Source organism: Diaporthe amygdali (genome assembly GCF_026229845.1).
Source record: "Diaporthe amygdali strain CAA958 chromosome Unknown NODE_24_length_778219_cov_64_757418, whole genome shotgun sequence".
Lineage (NCBI taxonomy): Eukaryota > Fungi > Ascomycota > Sordariomycetes > Diaporthales > Diaporthaceae > Diaporthe > Diaporthe amygdali.
This window is the reverse complement of record NW_026517044.1, coordinates 559898-576777: the sequence shown is the minus strand read 5'-3', so window position 1 is coordinate 576777 and position 16880 is coordinate 559898. Positions and strand designations below refer to the sequence as shown.

Here is a 16880-nt window from a genome sequence, read left to right as displayed (position 1 = left end):
AGCCTGGCGCCAAGAGGTACGTCAGCATCCCTGGGAAGCTCCACCCCCGCCTGGGGGTTAGCAGTGTCCAGGGTCAGGAACCCCTGGAGGTTTGGAAGCTAGAAGAGAGCCGAAGCCACAGCAAAGCCACTTGCAGCAGAAGTGAGGCGCTTGCTGCTCTGCTCAACCAGTCAATCCACAACCGATTCATGTCGTGAGGTCGAGTCAGCAAGGAATTGGTTGGTCCCTGAGATATCGCTACGATTATGACTGTACACATTTAATCCATCTCACAATTTCAATTCCTCACCAGTCTCGCCAGGGATTGCCCAAATATCGGCTTCCTCTCTTGGACCGTCTCAATCCACCTCCCTCAATCTTCCACTCTCCAATATCTACCACATATATCTCAGCATCACAACGAACATGGCAGACTCCACACCCTCCAACGCCCCGGTATCGGTATTCAGCCATGTTGAGCAAGTATGGGCTACCAAGATCACAACCTCCCAGCCCTACAGCATCCTCATCCCGACCATCAAGCTCATTTCTGCCACCTCGGATGGCCGTGTCACTGGCCAGCTGGTCCTCGAAGACAAGCACGTCAACTCCCTGGGCGGCATCCACGGCACCACATCCGCCGCAATAGTGGACTTCACCGCCGGCATGGCCATCGTCGCAAAGAGCGGCGGCCAGAAAACGGGTGTCTCGACCGACATCCACATCTCCTATGTGGCGAGTGCCAAGGTCGGCGACGCGGTCGAGGTCGAGTGCTGGCTCAACAAGCTTGGCAGGAACTTGGCCTACACGAGCATCGAGATCAGGAAGGTCGTCAAGGAAGGGGACGACAAGAAAGTCTTGGTTACCGGTAGCCACACCAAGTACGTCGCGTGAGAGGAGGCCATGACCACGATGGACACGTCCACTGCTTGGCTCGCTCTGAAGCCATCTCAAGTATCAAAGTACATAACGTGGGTGGATCTCCCAATAAAGAAACAGGTAGACTGTGAGTCAAAAACCTTCAGCTGTGTTCTTCAGATATATATGAGTTACATGCTCACTCAAATCCAGCCAGCCGAGCTGCGTCCCCGTCACACTTCCTTTACGGCCATCAACCAATTGAGAAATACTAACATTGTCCCAGTCGACAGGAATTCCAGACAGCGCTGATTATTGATCTGCTAAAACCAAATGCCCGTCCCCGTCCCCTTTCCTAGTATGAAGCCCCCAAACCATCTGTTTTCCAGACCAATACGCCAATACGCCAAATTCCCAATCCATAATATTCATGAAAACATGACCTATGCCTCATACGCAGCACCGAGCTTGTCGTTGAAGTGGGCGTCAATGAATGGCACTACCTCGTCCCCGAAGTCAGCAGTCGTCAGAGCCTCCTGGCTCGCAGTGGGCAGGCTGTCCCACGCGACCAGCGGCACGTCCACCACACGGACACTCTCCTGCTGGCCCTCCAGCGAGTCGTAGTACAGCTCGTGGACGGTGGGCCAGTTAGACTTGTAGTAGAAGAGGGGCGCATCCCCATCGAGAGCCGGGGTCTTGCTCTGGTCGTAGGACGACTTCTGCGAGAGGGATGTTCCCAGCAGCGTCGCCGCGTCGCTATCGTCCGACAGCCACACGATGGCGTTATTCCAGTTGTGCCTGTGGCCCAGGAGGGCTGATGGCTCCGTCTTGGGCATGTAGTACGAGTACATAATGGCGAACCTGTCCTTGTAGGTAGCTGCACGTGCATAAACCTGGCCCTGGCTGGATGAACAATCGCCGGCCATGTCGCCTGTTGGCTTCAGGCCATCACTGTGATAGTCGGTATGTTAGATAATCTGTTCTTCACAAGTTATCCTGTTGGCGATTCAACTTACCCAATGTTGCCCATCGAGTCAACAGCTGGGAACGGAACGCAGCCATTTGCGATACGGAGGTGCGGCGCGTATTTGGTGATGAGCTTGCCAACGGCACTGTCCGGAACAGCCTCGGAGAAGGAGGCCACGGCATCGTGGTCGATGATTTGGCGGGTTGCGAGCTTGGCCGGTGCGGCGAAGGCGGAACCAGCCATGACGGCGAGGCTGAAGATCGCGGCGCGGAGAGACATGATGAAGGGATTTTGGATATTACAGGTGATTGTAAGTGACAAATGAAGTTTCTTGTCCAAAGGAGTGCCAGATGATTCGTAAAGAGTGTGTTGCCGTAGAGGCTGAAGGATAGACAATGAAGTTGGATCGGGTGTTGATAATGGTGGTGGTGAGGAGTGAGTAAATTCATTGTTCAACGCCCCTTCCACCGCTCACCTTTATATTCTCGAAAACCAACTTCTCTTCTCATCAAGACCTCGAGGTTTCCCCAAATTCACCCTACACAGAGAGTAAACGAAATGAGGTTTCTCAAGATAGATGGCCCCCTACCACCGACCCCAAGCTGCCCACACTTTACTATGGTCTTGCCAACCATCCCCAGTGCTGAGTGGAACTGCGGTAAGGCTGTGATGGCCTATTTATAGGTAGCAGTCGGACGGCGGACCGAAAACAGATCATCCGGGCCGGGGCCTTCTCCTCTGTCATGAGTCGGTCTCCGTCAGGTGGGCGAGGAAGAAAGTCTTTTCTCATATGTTCTCTCCTTTCAACAGTTGGCATCAGCACAGCAACCCAAATCTAGGAAATGAATTATCGCGGCAATATCATGCGAGCTGGGACTTACTTGCATCTAACCCTCGACAACCAGGTTGAACATCACAGAGTCGGCATTGCCCTTTGTGGGTAATCGCATGGCTTTCTTACTCAGAGTCAGTGCCAGAGTCTGAACGTTGACTTGAGTAGTCTACGACTCAGGCTGAGAACCCTGGAACCCATCAAGCACATGAATAAAGACCATTTGTATCATCGACCGTTTCTTCTTATGAAGGATGAAAGACATCTAACTTCTTCTATTGTTCTCATATACCTGACAATTTGTTTGAAGCTACCTACACTTCAAATTTGACAATGGTAGCTACCGAAATGCTAGTCAATCGATAAAGTCAAGAAATTCTATGCTGTGTGTATCAGTCATTTCGCTCCTGTAAGAGACAGCGTCTGATCCGTGGCTGTGGTAGATATCTTCAGGCCACCGCCCTTTTATGCTTACTCAGAACCCGTCGGATGATCGACAGGACTATCCTTGTCTCCGCCCGACTTCTCCTCCACCTCTTTCGCCTCATCCACAGACCCATCAGGGTTGTGCCTAAGCGAAGGCTTCCGGTACCCGCGGGGGTCCTCCATCCACGCATCCAGCTCCCGTACGGCCCGCCGTGGCTCCGCCCGGAAATCCTTAAAGTACTGCTGGAGCAGCGCAGGGCTGAACTCTTCATCCCGGATCTTAGCCGAGAACTCGCGAGCAAGCCGCTCGATGTCGCCGTCGGTCCATTCCTCCATCTCCGGGTGCCGCAGGACCGCCTCGCGCGACATGTGCTGGCCCCAGCGCGTCCCAGTGTAGGCGTTGACGAACATCTCGCCCGCCTGATGCTTGGTTGCGTTGGTGAATGTCACGATGCGGTCGGCGCGTCCCGTCCGGATCAGTGCCTCGTCCAGGTTCTCGATGTGGTTGGTTGTCATTATCAGGATGCGGCCTGTGGAAATAATGTTAGATGGCGGGCTTCCTTGGTTGTTGTTGTGTGTTGGGAACGGTGCTGTGGTGACTTACCTTCCGACGCAGCGACCCCGTCAATGGCGTTGAGGAGGCCGCTTAAAGTAACCGAGTTGCCGCGTCTGCCGCTTGATCGCTTGCTCCTAGGAGGTGGCGGAAATGGCGGTTCATCATCTTCATCTGGTGATGGCAGCACCGCGGAAGCTGTCATTGGCTCGCCAGTTCCCTTCGCGTCCGTGAGGTTCCTTGACAAGGGCTGGGTGGCGTCGACGTCTTCGAGGAGCACAATACAGTGCCGAGGGACACTAGAAAAGAGTGACTCTATGTCGGAGTCACTGAAGCCAGGGGATGATAGGTTGATCATATAGACAGGAAGACCAAAGTTGCTGGCAAGGGCGAAAGCCAGGGACGATTTTCCTGTTCCGGGAGGGCCACTGAACAGATAGCCCAAACGACTGGGTTTTGGCGATTCTCGTGTCAATGCAACCATTACGACAACTTCAAAGCTCACCGTTCTGGCTGAATACTTACAGAGGCAATCCTTTCTCCTTATGCCACATTACCCCCGACCGAGAGAGGAAGCTCGTGATATCGTCCACAACTGTGTCTTTCTGCTGCTCGTTCAATATGACGGTGCTGAGTGGCCGTCTGAGGCGTGATCGAGTCCGCAACCAGTAAGGCATACTGCTATACGGTGTCATTTGCCGCTCGGGGCACCATATGAGTGTCTTTCCGCAATTTTGAGCAGCATCTTCTTTTAAAATTGTCACGAGCAAGTCTTTCAAAGGCTCTTTGGCTTTGGTTAGTGATTCCTGATCCTGTTATCACCCTCGCGAAGCACGCAGAGAGGTGGTGAGTCTGCGTGAGGAAAGAATAAAAGAGAAGACAAGTAGAGCTTACTTGTGCTTCGATTCCAGCTGAAGCAGTAAATGTCCAGCCAATTGTCTGGGGCCTCCTTGCCGTGATACTCGAGCTTCTTGTCTCTGCGTTCATACATCCAGAAGTACGCACCCTTGTGCCAGAATCGGACCTGGCCGATCTCGGGACGAAAAGTAGGAGGCTAATGAGAAATCAGCTGGTCGATGTCGGGGAGATTTGTGGCCTCGCGATTACAACATACTATCTCGTTCATCATCCGCTCGATATCGATGGAGTCTTCGGTGTCCGAGACTTCCACCTTACTCTCATTTTGGTCCATGATTTTTACCTTAGTGGCCGACCGAAACTTGGGGTTCTTAGTAACCCAGCTTAAAACCTGATCATGGATGTTACTATGTTCCGAGAGGGAGCATTTGGTATGAAGCGTAACCATTGCGAGGCGCCAAGTGGCGTTCCAAGCCAGGTGGACGAAGTGGGCGGCCGCAACGGAGGACAGAACCCCCAGCATGGAGAGGCCAGTACGTGTTCCCAGCAATGCATGAAGCAATTTCTCCGAGTCGAACCGGTCGACAACTCTTTCGACGGCTGGGAAGTAAGCGACAATCCTCCGCCAATTCATCATTAACACCGGCCAGATCGCCACCGTGGATATGCCCCCAAGAGAGGGAAAGACATCCATGACTGCAGATGTAATTATACAATAGAATACCGTCTTGATTTAGGTATGGCGGTGAGAGACCCTGCGGAAGCTGACACTGGGTGAATGAAAGACCGGGACGTAAAGATAAGTAAAGAAGCTTTCAAAACACCATAAATTCCCCGAGATGCACTCGGCATGTGGGGAGAAAACAAAAAATTTCAAGGCTGTTGACAGCTGCATGGCGTCAGAGAATGATTCTTTGGTCAGGGGTTATAAACAATGTAGTCTTGGCTAGGCAGACACAAGGCAACACTGATGGCTCCGGCACCACGCACACATATGCCGTGTAACTAAGCGGCTGCAACTAGGCGCCACTGCCTCCAAACACATCTTGTGCTGTACGTGTTGGCTGTGTATGCGGTTTGAGTGGTCGAGCCTATTTCCACTATGCCTGTTCTGGCTGGGCATACACTTGTTTGCATTTGTTAGGGATTTTCTAGCCATAGTAAGCCGCATGGATATTGCTGATCTTGATGCTCGGTGAGTTGTAGCCTCGGGGACATTCTCTCTCCTAAGACTTGATTGGACAGCAACCCGGAGAACAGATAGGATTTTGACTGCTTACCAACAACAATACAATGACATGGAAGGATCCTTCTGATTGACCAAGAGAAATTCCATACGATCGCTGCAGTATTGATAATCCAAGATGTCATAGCCATGCATAGGCTTTGTTAATATTTTTTAACCCTCAACGCAAGCGCATCCACAGCCTGAATCTGCTTCTTTCCTTGTCTGGTTCGTGCAGTCATGTGCTCTGATATCACTCACGCCTGAATTACTCAGTATGTCTTGCATGCCCTACAGCAATCACCACAAACTTAGGGTTTGGCTTTAGTCCGACTGTCTCTCCTTGCCGAGTGCAGTATTTTTCTTGTTATGGGATACAACAGCACCGAGGTCCTGACGTGCCGACGGGTGCGATGGAGCCGAATCAAATGTAAGGCTCGGATTCCCTTCCGACCTGTGACGGGCCCGGTCTGTGATTGTGAATCGTGGCCCGTACAAGTACAAGTGACACATGAACTTCGGGATTGCAGTTGAACAGTCCGGAACTTTTGATTCCTGGGTGTGCATTTGCTGTCAATCTCATCTGGGTCTTGATCCAGATGTCCATATCGCCTGAATGGCCTCCTCCTTCATCGCCATATCAATATTCTGCTTGCAAAATCCGCAGGTGTGCCCATCGTAGTGGTCTCGATCATCTTCCAGTGTAAATGATGCTCTTTCGTACACGGAATGGACTTCTGATTTGCCTCTGCAATGCTTGTGTTTATCATGGCATGTAACGGAGAATACACAATTAGTATATACGAAGCTGTATCTGCACTTGCGTCACCATTCCATATTGGATTTTGCTGTCGATATAGTCTCCCGGATCGGTGACCTTAAGCAAAGATCTGACAGACTATTGAATGGTGGGAGTTATTTTGCACATGGAAATTATTCGGGATGAAAGAGTATTGCAATCCGTTGCGTTCAAACTACTCTGGCTATGGTTAGGATGATTTGGAAGTTTGTGTTGGTTGACTTACACTTGTGGGGTGTTAGCCCAAACAGGCCTAGCCTGAAGATCTGTGGGTCATCGACTCCGAGCTAGGCTCAATTTAGCAGGACCTATAGAAGGGGGGATGAACACCCCCCCTTCGAGAATGCAGTGGGAGAAAGATATGATTTGATGTCTTGGCTCGACTCAGCTCCGAAACGCTCTGGAGTCTGGACCCTTCAACGGGCGGGCTCGTTCACCGACCGTGACGGAAAGGAGCCGACAGACTGGATCGCCAACGGGCAGCACCGAAAGATGGACCACAGCCATGGGTCAGCGCTAGGAAAATAAGGGGCTGTGACCTGGCCCTGCGAAATGAAGGGAGTATTTATTGGCTCGCGCACGATGTGAACGAGCAGCCCGATCTGCAGCCTGCAGCCTGCAGCAGTGCTAGATTGCTATGGTACGGTAGCAGCAGAATCAGCAGCAGCCAGGCCTGCCAGGGCAGCCATCCAGTGCTCGGCAGTCTGACTGTGCTGTGGGCTTGAGGGCTGAGGGCTGTGCAGGTGGTCAGCAGCCAGGCTGCAAAGAATATGGTGTTCACTCCCATTTCTGAGACATCTGCCCTCCTTGTGACCAGCTAGGCGAGTAGACTACATTTCCTCTTCAGCTGTATACAAGGAGCGGCAGTTGGTGCACTCGAGCATCAGCTTCAATGATTTCCATTGTTTCGTTCTGCGTGCTTTCTGTTTGCTTATCTGCTCTTTTCATCTGGGCTTTTCCTTTTGTCGGCATCAAGTCCTGGCTCCATCCAGCTCCTTCTGCGCCAGCCTCGAGCATGGATCCGACGGCAGCACCCATGATCCGGAAGCTGTTCAAGTCGCCCGCTTTCCGCCGCGATGATACCTCAGCTTCCGCCTCATCGACAGCATCGTCGAGTACGGTCGACTTCTACGGCAGCCAGGTAGACAACCCGACCGTCATCAACTACAGCTACACAGATAAGCCCTCGAGGCTGTTGCTGTGGGATGTCTATTATTTTTTCTACTACATTTGGGCTCTCCCATATATCATACTGCCATGGAGGCCCTTCGATTCCGGGGATCTGTCCGAGCTTGCGCCCACCAGAGGAAACCTTTGGTGTATCTTCATCCACGTTGTCCTGGCCATCCTCCAGCTGGTCATGATAATCTGCCTACCGCCTGTGGCCCTGATCCTTCCACTTTGGACAACCTTGGCAATCGTGGCAGTCTTTGTGGGCGTGAATAAAGGCCTCTGCCTTCTCATCAACGCCAAAGAAGTCTTGTTCCACTCAGACCCCGAGTATGCGAAGCCTGACCAGAAAAAGTTCGCTCACGAGCAATGGATATTCCTGAACGGAGTGGCTTGTGGCGAGCACTGGATGAAGAGTTGCCTAAACCGGTTGGCGTTGACGTTCGGCAGGCCCATCATTGGGGTTCATAATAGGACTGACGGGGTGGTGTTTGACGTGATCGAGTGTCTGATCCAGCGAAACCTCGGCTACGCCACCAACGACGTGCGGTTGTGTTATCGCATCATCAAGGAGAAGCTGTACAATCCGCAGTACTCCAAGATTGTCTTCATCCTGCACTCTCAAGGTGGGATCGAAGGAGGTCTGGTTCTCGACTGGCTGCTGCAAGAACTCCCCCAGAACCTGCTCAGCAAGTTGGAGGTCTACACCTTCGGCAACGCTGCGAACCACTTCAACAACCCATATCGAACGGTGGGATCCCAAGTCAAGGCGGAAAAAAGGCCTTTGGAGGCATCACTAGATGTTGTGGCACGCGACGGCGAAAGACCAGCATCCGCCTCAGACAGCTTGGAAGCCGGTAAGGCGAACGGACACGCCGTGGGCTCTCACCAGTCCCCGCGCCACCGCAGCCGCCGGCCCCCGACCCCAGGATCCTCTCCGCCGCCGCCCATCAGGACAAGCACAAGTGGCCTAGCCCCGAACGGCAGCGCAGGCACAGGCGACCACCGCGTACGCAGCCTGGCCAAGCAGGAGACGTCCCACCACAGCCCCGCGACGCAGTCGGAGCGCGCGATCGGCCACATCGAGCACTACGCGCACACGACCGACTTCGTGGCGCTGTGGGGGGTGCTGCACTTCGCGACGTCGGCGACGGCGGACCGGTCGATGCCGCGCTTCATCGGGCGCCTGTTCTCGCGCACCGACGGCCGCGGGGGCCACCAGTTCATCCAGCATTACCTGGACGGCATGTTCCCGCTCGCAAAGGACGCCGTCACTGGCCAGCTGGTCGGGTGCAAGGAGGTTGGCAATGAGTTCATGGAGAGCGAGATTGTGATTGGCAAGTCGGGCGACGCGGGCGCGAACGAGAGGGAGGCGTTTGCGAGTAGCTACCTCGGGTGCTCGGACGATGAGTCGGACGGGGAGGAGGAGGGGAAGAGTAAGTCTGGCGCGGCCGAAGTCTTTATGCATAATGGTGAGAGCCCCATCGCTCTACGGCGGAGGTTGGGCCTGGCGACTGAGAAGGTGAAGGTCAAGGAGCTGAGTCGGTTGTGGAAGTACCGCAACGGGAGGAGCCCGGTTGAGAAACCTCCACTGCTTGGGGCTGGGCTGAATGGGTTTGTGAGGAACGCGACGCTGTGAGGTGAGGGAGACACTGTGTCATACTATGGGCCGTCCATTTGGTTGCGGCTGCATCTGATCATTGCAAGGAGTTTCAAGGAGGTGTACGAAGGATGCATCGGAAACATCTTGTTCACGAGGGAGATACCAAGTCATGTGGGAGCTTTGCATATTCACGGATCGTCTGGCGTCTTTCAAGCATATCTTGATTTCATTACTCTGGTACCTGCATTCCTGTCTCGAGACTCATAGTTTTACGAGATCTCCAACACTCCAATTGTATCCATCCAGGTCCACGAACGTCAGCCACTTTGGACGCCCGGGTCCCTCTTCCCATATTCCAGTCTTGTACTCGACTCCCTCCCGGGCGAGCACCCGCCTGACGTTGTTGACATCGTTGACAAGGACGTTGATGCTAACGCTGCGCCCTTCAACCGCGTGTTCGGCGGATGTGGCGGTGTTGAAGTGAAGTTTCATGTTCGCCATCTGGAAGATGGCCTGCTTGCCGTCGGGCGAGACTTGGCAAGGTATCTGCTGTTCGCTCGAAGGTGCTGTGGAGACGGCTTGACCGAAGACGTCACGGAGGAAGAGGTAGGTTTGCCTGGCGCATTTGACCTCCAAATTGATGGCATTGAGTAAGAAGTCTGGAGGGTCGAATTGGGAAGGGTTGGTTTGGTTTGGCATGTTGACTGGCTTTATTATACACCTGAGATGACCGCAGTTGTCAGGGAGATGCTGTGCGTGATTGTTTCAGGGAAAGTTAGGTTGCTGTGAGTCCGAATACCCTTGTCGTGCTGAGAAGGATAGAAGAAAAGCAAGACAGTTTTCTGGAATCTGCGAGGTTTATATACTTGCTGGACAGCTGGTGATTCTTTTGCGAAGTCTAGGTGAATAATTGCAGTGAATGGTCTGGCAAATACGCCCTTGCTTCTGTGAGTCCGACTTACAACGGACGATTGTTGTACTTCAACTTCACTTTGTAAGCACCTGCCGAGTCACAATCTCCTATGACCATAAGGCCATTCTTCATTGACTCTTGAGCTTCAGCTCTTGTTGTATTCCACGTCATGCCAGAAATGCTGGCCTCCCAATCCCAGATGTGGGTGAAAATAGTCGGCTAAAAGTACGAAGTAGACGAACTAAGGGATATAACACTGACGGTGTTCAGTGTGCTTGAGGAGCTTGAATTTCCCATTTAGACAGCTTTCTGTTTTGATGAGGTCTGGGATTCTTGTGTCTCAAAAGCTCTTGCGAGTAGCTATACGCATACGGCTTATGCGAGTATCACTAAATTCTCATAGACACCCAAGAGCGTGTAGAATGTAAATATCAAAGCCTGGGAATCATCCTGTACATCATTTTGTAAGAACCAAGAGCAATAGAAGTTTATCTCATGGTATATCATCTCCCAGAAAAGATTGTACTTCTCAGGTCAAAGCCGAATATTGGGGTCCCTGGAAGCAGAGTGATGGTCTTTCACGGGGTTGATTGGAGGAGATTCAAGGTATTTATGATCTCTCAATTTGACTTACTAGCTTTAAATGTTTGTGAAGGCGGATGAGCGTGCTTGCAGGGAAAATTGTGTTTGGCTATATTTCCATCCAGACTCTTACATGTGAAATAACTGTTAATGTCCTTCTTTGGTTGCATCCTAGTCACCAACTCGGTCTTCATTCCTACCCAGGAACAAAAGATCTGTTTGAGTCACAGTGGTTACACAATTCTTAATTTCTTCGCTTTGGGCCTTAAAGGAGGCAGCAACCATCATTCAGAGCTCTCCAGTTGCTAAGCTCCTTTGAGTCAATTCTGGTGCCGGGTTGATGGCTGGGATCCTCATGAGATGCTAATCCATTCACACACAATCGTTCACTTTAAGTAAGGACACGTTCTTCCATAACATGGTGTTTGTTATTATGAAATATGCTACGCTTCTCGAAAACAATGGGTATCATTCCTCCACCTCTCTTATAGCTGATATGCAGCTCCCCACGTCTTCCGCACTCCGCCGTCCTTTTCCTCGGTCGGCGTTCTCGGCGGCGGCGTCACGATGAACTCGATCGTCTCACTCAGAGCCCTGGGCCTTGCACTGCCCGGCCTCAACGACTCCGGATGGATATAGTCGTCCTCCTCCTGCTGTCCGCCGAGCAGAGCCCGACTCGCCTCGTCCACATTCTTCTGCCGTGTCTCCTCGTCGACATCACCGTCTCGGCTGTCGTTGTTATCCCCATTTTCGGGTACTGAGTCCACCGCTCCCCTCTCGCTGCCGTCGCTAGGCGCCCGCCCGAGGCTGTTCCGCACAGACTTGGCATTAGGCACCGCGCCGCCGCCCACGGCAATCGCAGGCGGTGTGCCCCCGGCCATAACACTGTCAAGGCTTGACGACCTGCTCGCCGTGCCCCAGCCGAATGCGGTACCCATAGCATCGTCGACGTCGTTCTTCAACTTCTGCTGCTGTGCCGCGGTGCGGTCCGTGTTGGATAGCGCGCGGACGCGAGCCAACGGCGCGCTGCTGCTGCGGCCACCGCCGCTGCTGGAGGCGATGGAGCTCTGGCTCATGTTCTGCTGCCGGCTGCGGTGCTGCTTGACGTACTCGTCGAAGGCCGTGTCGCGGGTGTGGTTGTACGAGGCGCGGCGGTCGAGCCCCGTGCCTGTTACGGAGATGTAGGACGCTGGCCTCTTCGGGATGACCAGGTCGGGTGTGGACATATTCAAGGGTATCGACTCGAAAATTGTGCTAGTGCTGCCCATGAGAGCGGATGACGAGTTGGCGCGGCTCCGGCTGGCGTGCTCGTTTGTTGCGTCCACGTCATTCGTCAGGCTGAAGTTGAGGCGCCCGCCGACCCTGACGAACGAAGATCCTCGCTCTCGGGTCTTGGCAGGAGCGTCCTCCGGTGATGGTGACGTCGGGGGTGGTGATGTGATATCGACGGCGTTGCCCATGGCTACCTCCCTCGAGGCCCAGGATGCGCGGAGCTCAACATCCCAGTCATCGGACTCGTTGCGGGAGTGGGAGAGTTTGTCTTTACGATCACTCTTAAAGCCGAAGGGTTTGACATTCGCTGGGTGGCCATAATCGTCGTATTGGGCCAGACACCTCCAAATCCAGGCTGCATATGAGCCCAGAGCGAGTACCGGGATGCTATTACCTGGTTGTTAGCACAAACATCCGGATGAGGAATTTCGATGAGTTGCTCTTACATCAATAGGCCGTGAACGACTTGCGTCCCGGTGATCCATGAGGAAAGATCAGTGTCTGACATCAATCCTCCCATTATCATGGACACGATGATTCCCACAAGCTTAACAAGGCTGGAGACAACCATCTCCTTCGGTGTCAGGGCCTCGGCAAACGTCCTAAATATCTCAAATGCTGTGCATAGTATCGAGATGGCTGCGAAGCCAATAGTTATGGATTCCCATCTGATTTGACCGTCAGCACATATCCACAGCTGTTGATGACTTGGACAACCTACGCAATTGCCGTCCCATTTGTTTCATCGGAAACGCCTATGGCGTTGGCTAGAAGATATGCAGATATACCGATAAGAACTAGGTAGAGTGAAATCTGTACCATCCAAGATGGCACGAGGACCATGAGCCGCCATTGGGCCCGGTCGAATTTGGCCTGGTCGCGGTGGAGGACCATCGTCGTGGCCCCTGTCCAGCAAGATAGGTGGTGTTGGTGTGGTGTGACTGGGGCTAGCTGATGTCGTGAGAAGCTTATTCAAACGCCGAGAGACCTGGGGACAACAGGATGTCGATGAGTGCTGGAGCTATATAGATACAGAAATCATATGCCTCCACGAAAACTTATAGCAAGAAGCAAGAAAGATAAAATAAAGGGCGGTGACAATAACACCTCAGGACGGGGCGCTCTAAGACGATGTAGGATTCTAGTACTGCTAAGAATACGGTATCCCCAGATTTTGGGCGAACAGAGAACGTACACAGCCCACTTTTGGATATCCACAGCCCGATGAATGGAATCGGAGCCCGGCTCGAGAATAAGATTGAACTTTCCACGACCCGTGCTGCGCGTGCCCACTAGGCTGCCACATTCCGAAGACCTGGAAGCCAAGCCACCGGAGCAGGGCTGGGCGACCCGGCCGGGTCATCAGCAAAGAGATGAAGAGTCAGTGGACAAGTGACGCGAAGCATCAGACGCTCTGAGCATATTGAGATCCAGCGGCCAGGGGCGGCTCCACCTTCACGATATTTGACATCAAGGCCACGCAAGCGTCGCCGGCTGGATTGTGTGTGTTTTTACGACCGAGAGCATCTCGCCCGAGAATGACTGGCGGTCTGTCATCTTGACAATTCGACGGTCATGACGAAGAAAGGATGTGCGATGTCGTTGCGGCTGAGTTGGTTAGCTTTCCTGACCTCTGGCGCGCGGCGCTGGGACAAGCAATTCGACGTGGAACAACGAGATGACTTGGCCCAAGCAACGGGGTAGGATCCCGCGTGAATGGAGCCTTCACAAGGCAGATGTGACTCTAACAGATTCTGGCGCGTCTAGCGTTGGAAGAGCTGAAGATCTGGAAGGGTTTGTTGAGGGCAAATTGTAGATCGCGGACAGCGCTTGCGATCCTTCAGGATGGTCTCGCAGCAACGGCCAGGAGCAAGAAAGCACTACGCTCCATGGCCGGCTTTTGGTGGCCAATCCCCAAATGACAGCGAATCTCCGTGGGCAAAGTTCCGGGCTGGCCTGGTAGGTGGCTTTCTGACTGACTGGAGTCAGTGGCTCTGCGAACCCACAGCCGGGGAGCCACTCGCTCATCAGCCGAGTCGCGCGTGGCCCGGACGGACCCGTTCTGCGCTGGCGTGTCTTGATGAGGCTCATTTGTTGGCGTGCCGGTGCTGCACAGCACTGCGAAAATCCGGTGCTAAAAATAGGCTCGCAGCCCAAGCTCATGACGGGGCAAAGACGATTGGTCTGTCCATATGCTCCGAAGAGAACAGCCACAATCCCACCAGCGGTGATTAATCAAGACCTTATTTCCCCTGAGCTGGTGAACATGAGGCTGATAAGGTCACCGATGGGACCAACACCGTTGGATTTGATTAAGTCAGCTAGAAGGGTAGATGGATGGAAGATGCATGTTTCACCAGGAAATAAGCATATCGTGCAAAAGGCACCGCCGATGAGACCCTGCAGGCGGCAGTGGAACCTGCCGCCCTCCATTTCCAACACACCCTGTCAAAGTTTGCCTTAGCCTGCCCCAAAAAGTCTCGTGTCTCGGGCCAACCACGTGGAGTCGAGGAGACGCGACAAACGACCTCATCGTGGAAACATCTTGCTGATGAGAGCACCATGAGGGAACTGATCGGCGAGGACGCGAAATATCTGACGACAGCATCAAATGCCCCCTATGATCAGGAGTAGTGGCCAGGGTGTGACTGCTTGACCCGCCATCAGAGACGAACACTGCCTCTCGACAATAGCAGCTTGCGACCGCTGAGCCAGCCGGATTTGAGTGTCGGTGGGCCTGTTTTAAAGCCAGCACTGAGCACGTTCTTTGTGTGAGCCTCGACACAACTCAACTCATGTCGAATCGACTCGACTTAAGATGGCTCTGTGCGACCCCCCGCGGCCCTTTCCTTGTTCCTTTTTCCTTTTGCTTTAAATTTTTTTTTTTCAAAAAAAAAAATGAAGAGAATGTCAGTCGAGAGTACGCGGCTAGCCAATTTGCAGAGCCTTGGTCGTGGACACTCAACAATGTTTTGACGGAATTCTCGACAATATCATCGACCTCACCGCAGAGACAGAACAAGACTGGGTGAATTTTTTTTTTTTTTTTTATTATTTTTTTTTTTTTTACCGAGCCCGCCAATAATGTGGATCCAAAAGTCCTATCTGATGGATACAGAGAACATTGTCACACGGCAGTCGATAACATTAAGGGACGGACGCCGTCGGTGACCGCTCTGTGTTCCTGAAACGTCCCCAACATGGGAAAACCTCGACTAGGCCAGCCCTGCTCTTCCAGCAACTGCCCAGGGCAGGCGCCTGTGTTCAGGGGGAAACACCGCGTCATTCGACATCCGAGACTCTCAGCTTCCAAGGGAAGTTGCCATTCCCCTACCCATGAACCAGGGGGTAGGGGGCTGAGCAGGTAGCGAGACTCGTTTCGCGGTTTCCTCTTACCTCGCATCCAGCTCCATTTCCGGAAGCTCATATTTTCAAAGGTTGGTGGCTATGAAGCTTATTGAGTATTGTTCTCAGATCTGGCCCAGCAACGCCGTGAAAGAGCGCCATGGGGCAGCCGGCAAAACTCCTGTCACGGCTAATGCTCTGAGCATTCAGATGCTCAAGTACGCAGAACTGCGACCGACACCACGGTGGTTACGACACTGACCAGTCATGAAACGAGAGTGGTATTTTGGAGGAAGAATGGGCGGACAACGCCGCAAGTGACCGTGTTGAAGTGAATTCGCCGTTTAAAAAATACCACAATGTACAACTGTCTCCAGCCTCCCCCTCTCTCCCTCCTCATCTCCGTTGATGCCATCTACGGGGGCGTGGCAATCTAGGCCTCATCCACCCGGTCCAAAGCTCCATTAACATAATAATGCGGCTGTGTGCGACTGCGAGAGCCGACACGATCCCGTCTATACCGCCAGACAACCACCACCAAGCTCATCGTGAGGCGAGTGCCTCACATTTCCCTCGGCGGCGGCGCCTCCCTTCCTTCGTGCACGCACTCTCGTCTCATGAAGCGAGTGGTTTACAGGCCCTTGGCCACGGAGTCGAGGTAGACACCAGCGGTGTTGAAGGCGACGACGCTGCCGTCCGCAGCAGTCATGGCGGCCTGTGAGGTGGTCGGCTGCCCGGATGCGGCTTGGCGGACAACGACTAGAGATATTAAAGTCAGTATGAGATATTTCATACCAGCGTGTACCGTGCCACTACTTACGGTCTTCGTCTCCCCTGGGGCTGACTGGTGCCGCGATGGCCGCAGCGAAGAGAGTGACGAGGGTCAAGAGTGTGAACTGCATTTTGGCTGGATTTGGTGGGTTGTCGGCCGGCGACGGACTGATTACAAGTCGTAATGAATGGGTTTGTTGGTGAAGAAGGAGAGAAAGACAGTACTTGGTCTCGACAGAAATTCGGCAGTGGGACAGAGAAGAAAGAATGATAATGGAACATAAGAACTAAAGAGAAATGTGGTATTTGTATCTCCATATGGTGGGCATGAGATGCCACGGCATGTCACCTCGTCCAAGCACTCCATCTCAGACTCGGGACGAAGATCCCGTGGAATTCGAGACCAGACTTCCCCGTCACTGGACTGTACAGGATGGGGCAGCATGGAATGGGATGTATAGCTCTGCGGAGCGCTGCTTGGTAAGGTACCTGCTGCTCATCATACCCAGCATAAGACATGCCATCCCAACAGCATATTGTACATAGTACTGGTGTGGTGCACTATAGTACGGCACAGTACGGCATTAGGAAGGCTCAGCAGGGCAGCAAGACGCACTAGATAGACTAAACCTCCTGACTGACCGACTGTTCATGGTACAGTCAGTACAGTGCGTATCAGGTGTCGACCTCGAACTGCCCAAGCCGGGATGATGACATCTCGCCTGTG

At 53.1% G+C, this 16880-nt stretch overlaps 7 protein-coding genes across 7 annotated transcripts; 2 read left to right on the top strand and 5 right to left on the bottom strand.

Annotated features, from left to right (window-relative positions):
* Window positions 1-405: 405 nt before the first annotated feature.
* On the top strand, window positions 406-873 carry J7T55_010797 (thioesterase family protein; the record flags this gene model as incomplete). Its single annotated transcript, XM_053130903.1, has 1 exon — window positions 406-873. The coding sequence occupies one exon, from the start codon at window positions 406-408 to the stop codon at window positions 871-873; it is 468 nt and encodes a 155-aa protein (XP_052991078.1).
* Window positions 874-1280: 407 nt separating this feature from the next.
* J7T55_010796 (necrosis and ethylene inducing peptide 2 precursor) lies at window positions 1281-2083 on the bottom strand (the record flags this gene model as incomplete). Its single annotated transcript, XM_053130902.1, has 2 exons — window positions 1281-1788; window positions 1854-2083. The coding sequence occupies 2 exons, from the start codon at window positions 2081-2083 to the stop codon at window positions 1281-1283; spliced, it is 738 nt and encodes a 245-aa protein (XP_052991077.1).
* A 1024-nt stretch (window positions 2084-3107) lies between these two features.
* Window positions 3108-4807, bottom strand: J7T55_010795 (uncharacterized protein; the record flags this gene model as incomplete). The annotated part of the gene is made up of 5 exons (XM_053130901.1): window positions 3108-3592; window positions 3667-4064; window positions 4141-4399; window positions 4510-4669; window positions 4730-4807. The coding sequence occupies 5 exons, from the start codon at window positions 4805-4807 to the stop codon at window positions 3108-3110; spliced, it is 1380 nt and encodes a 459-aa protein (XP_052991076.1).
* A 2705-nt stretch (window positions 4808-7512) lies between these two features.
* On the top strand, window positions 7513-9306 carry J7T55_010794 (uncharacterized protein; the record flags this gene model as incomplete). The annotated part of the gene is made up of 1 exon (XM_053130900.1): window positions 7513-9306. The coding sequence occupies one exon, from the start codon at window positions 7513-7515 to the stop codon at window positions 9304-9306; it is 1794 nt and encodes a 597-aa protein (XP_052991075.1).
* A 225-nt stretch (window positions 9307-9531) lies between these two features.
* Window positions 9532-9969, bottom strand: J7T55_010793 (uncharacterized protein; the record flags this gene model as incomplete). Its single annotated transcript, XM_053130899.1, has 1 exon — window positions 9532-9969. The coding sequence occupies one exon, from the start codon at window positions 9967-9969 to the stop codon at window positions 9532-9534; it is 438 nt and encodes a 145-aa protein (XP_052991074.1).
* A 1281-nt stretch (window positions 9970-11250) lies between these two features.
* J7T55_010792 (uncharacterized protein) lies at window positions 11251-12931 on the bottom strand (the record flags this gene model as incomplete). The annotated part of the gene is made up of 3 exons (XM_053130898.1): window positions 11251-12424; window positions 12484-12705; window positions 12759-12931. 3 exons carry the CDS (start codon window positions 12929-12931, stop codon window positions 11251-11253), a joined length of 1569 nt encoding a protein of 522 aa, XP_052991073.1.
* Window positions 12932-16013: 3082 nt separating this feature from the next.
* J7T55_010791 (uncharacterized protein) lies at window positions 16014-16284 on the bottom strand (the record flags this gene model as incomplete). Its single annotated transcript, XM_053130897.1, has 2 exons — window positions 16014-16141; window positions 16203-16284. The coding sequence occupies 2 exons, from the start codon at window positions 16282-16284 to the stop codon at window positions 16014-16016; spliced, it is 210 nt and encodes a 69-aa protein (XP_052991072.1).
* Between the last annotated feature and the right edge of the window lie 596 nt (window positions 16285-16880).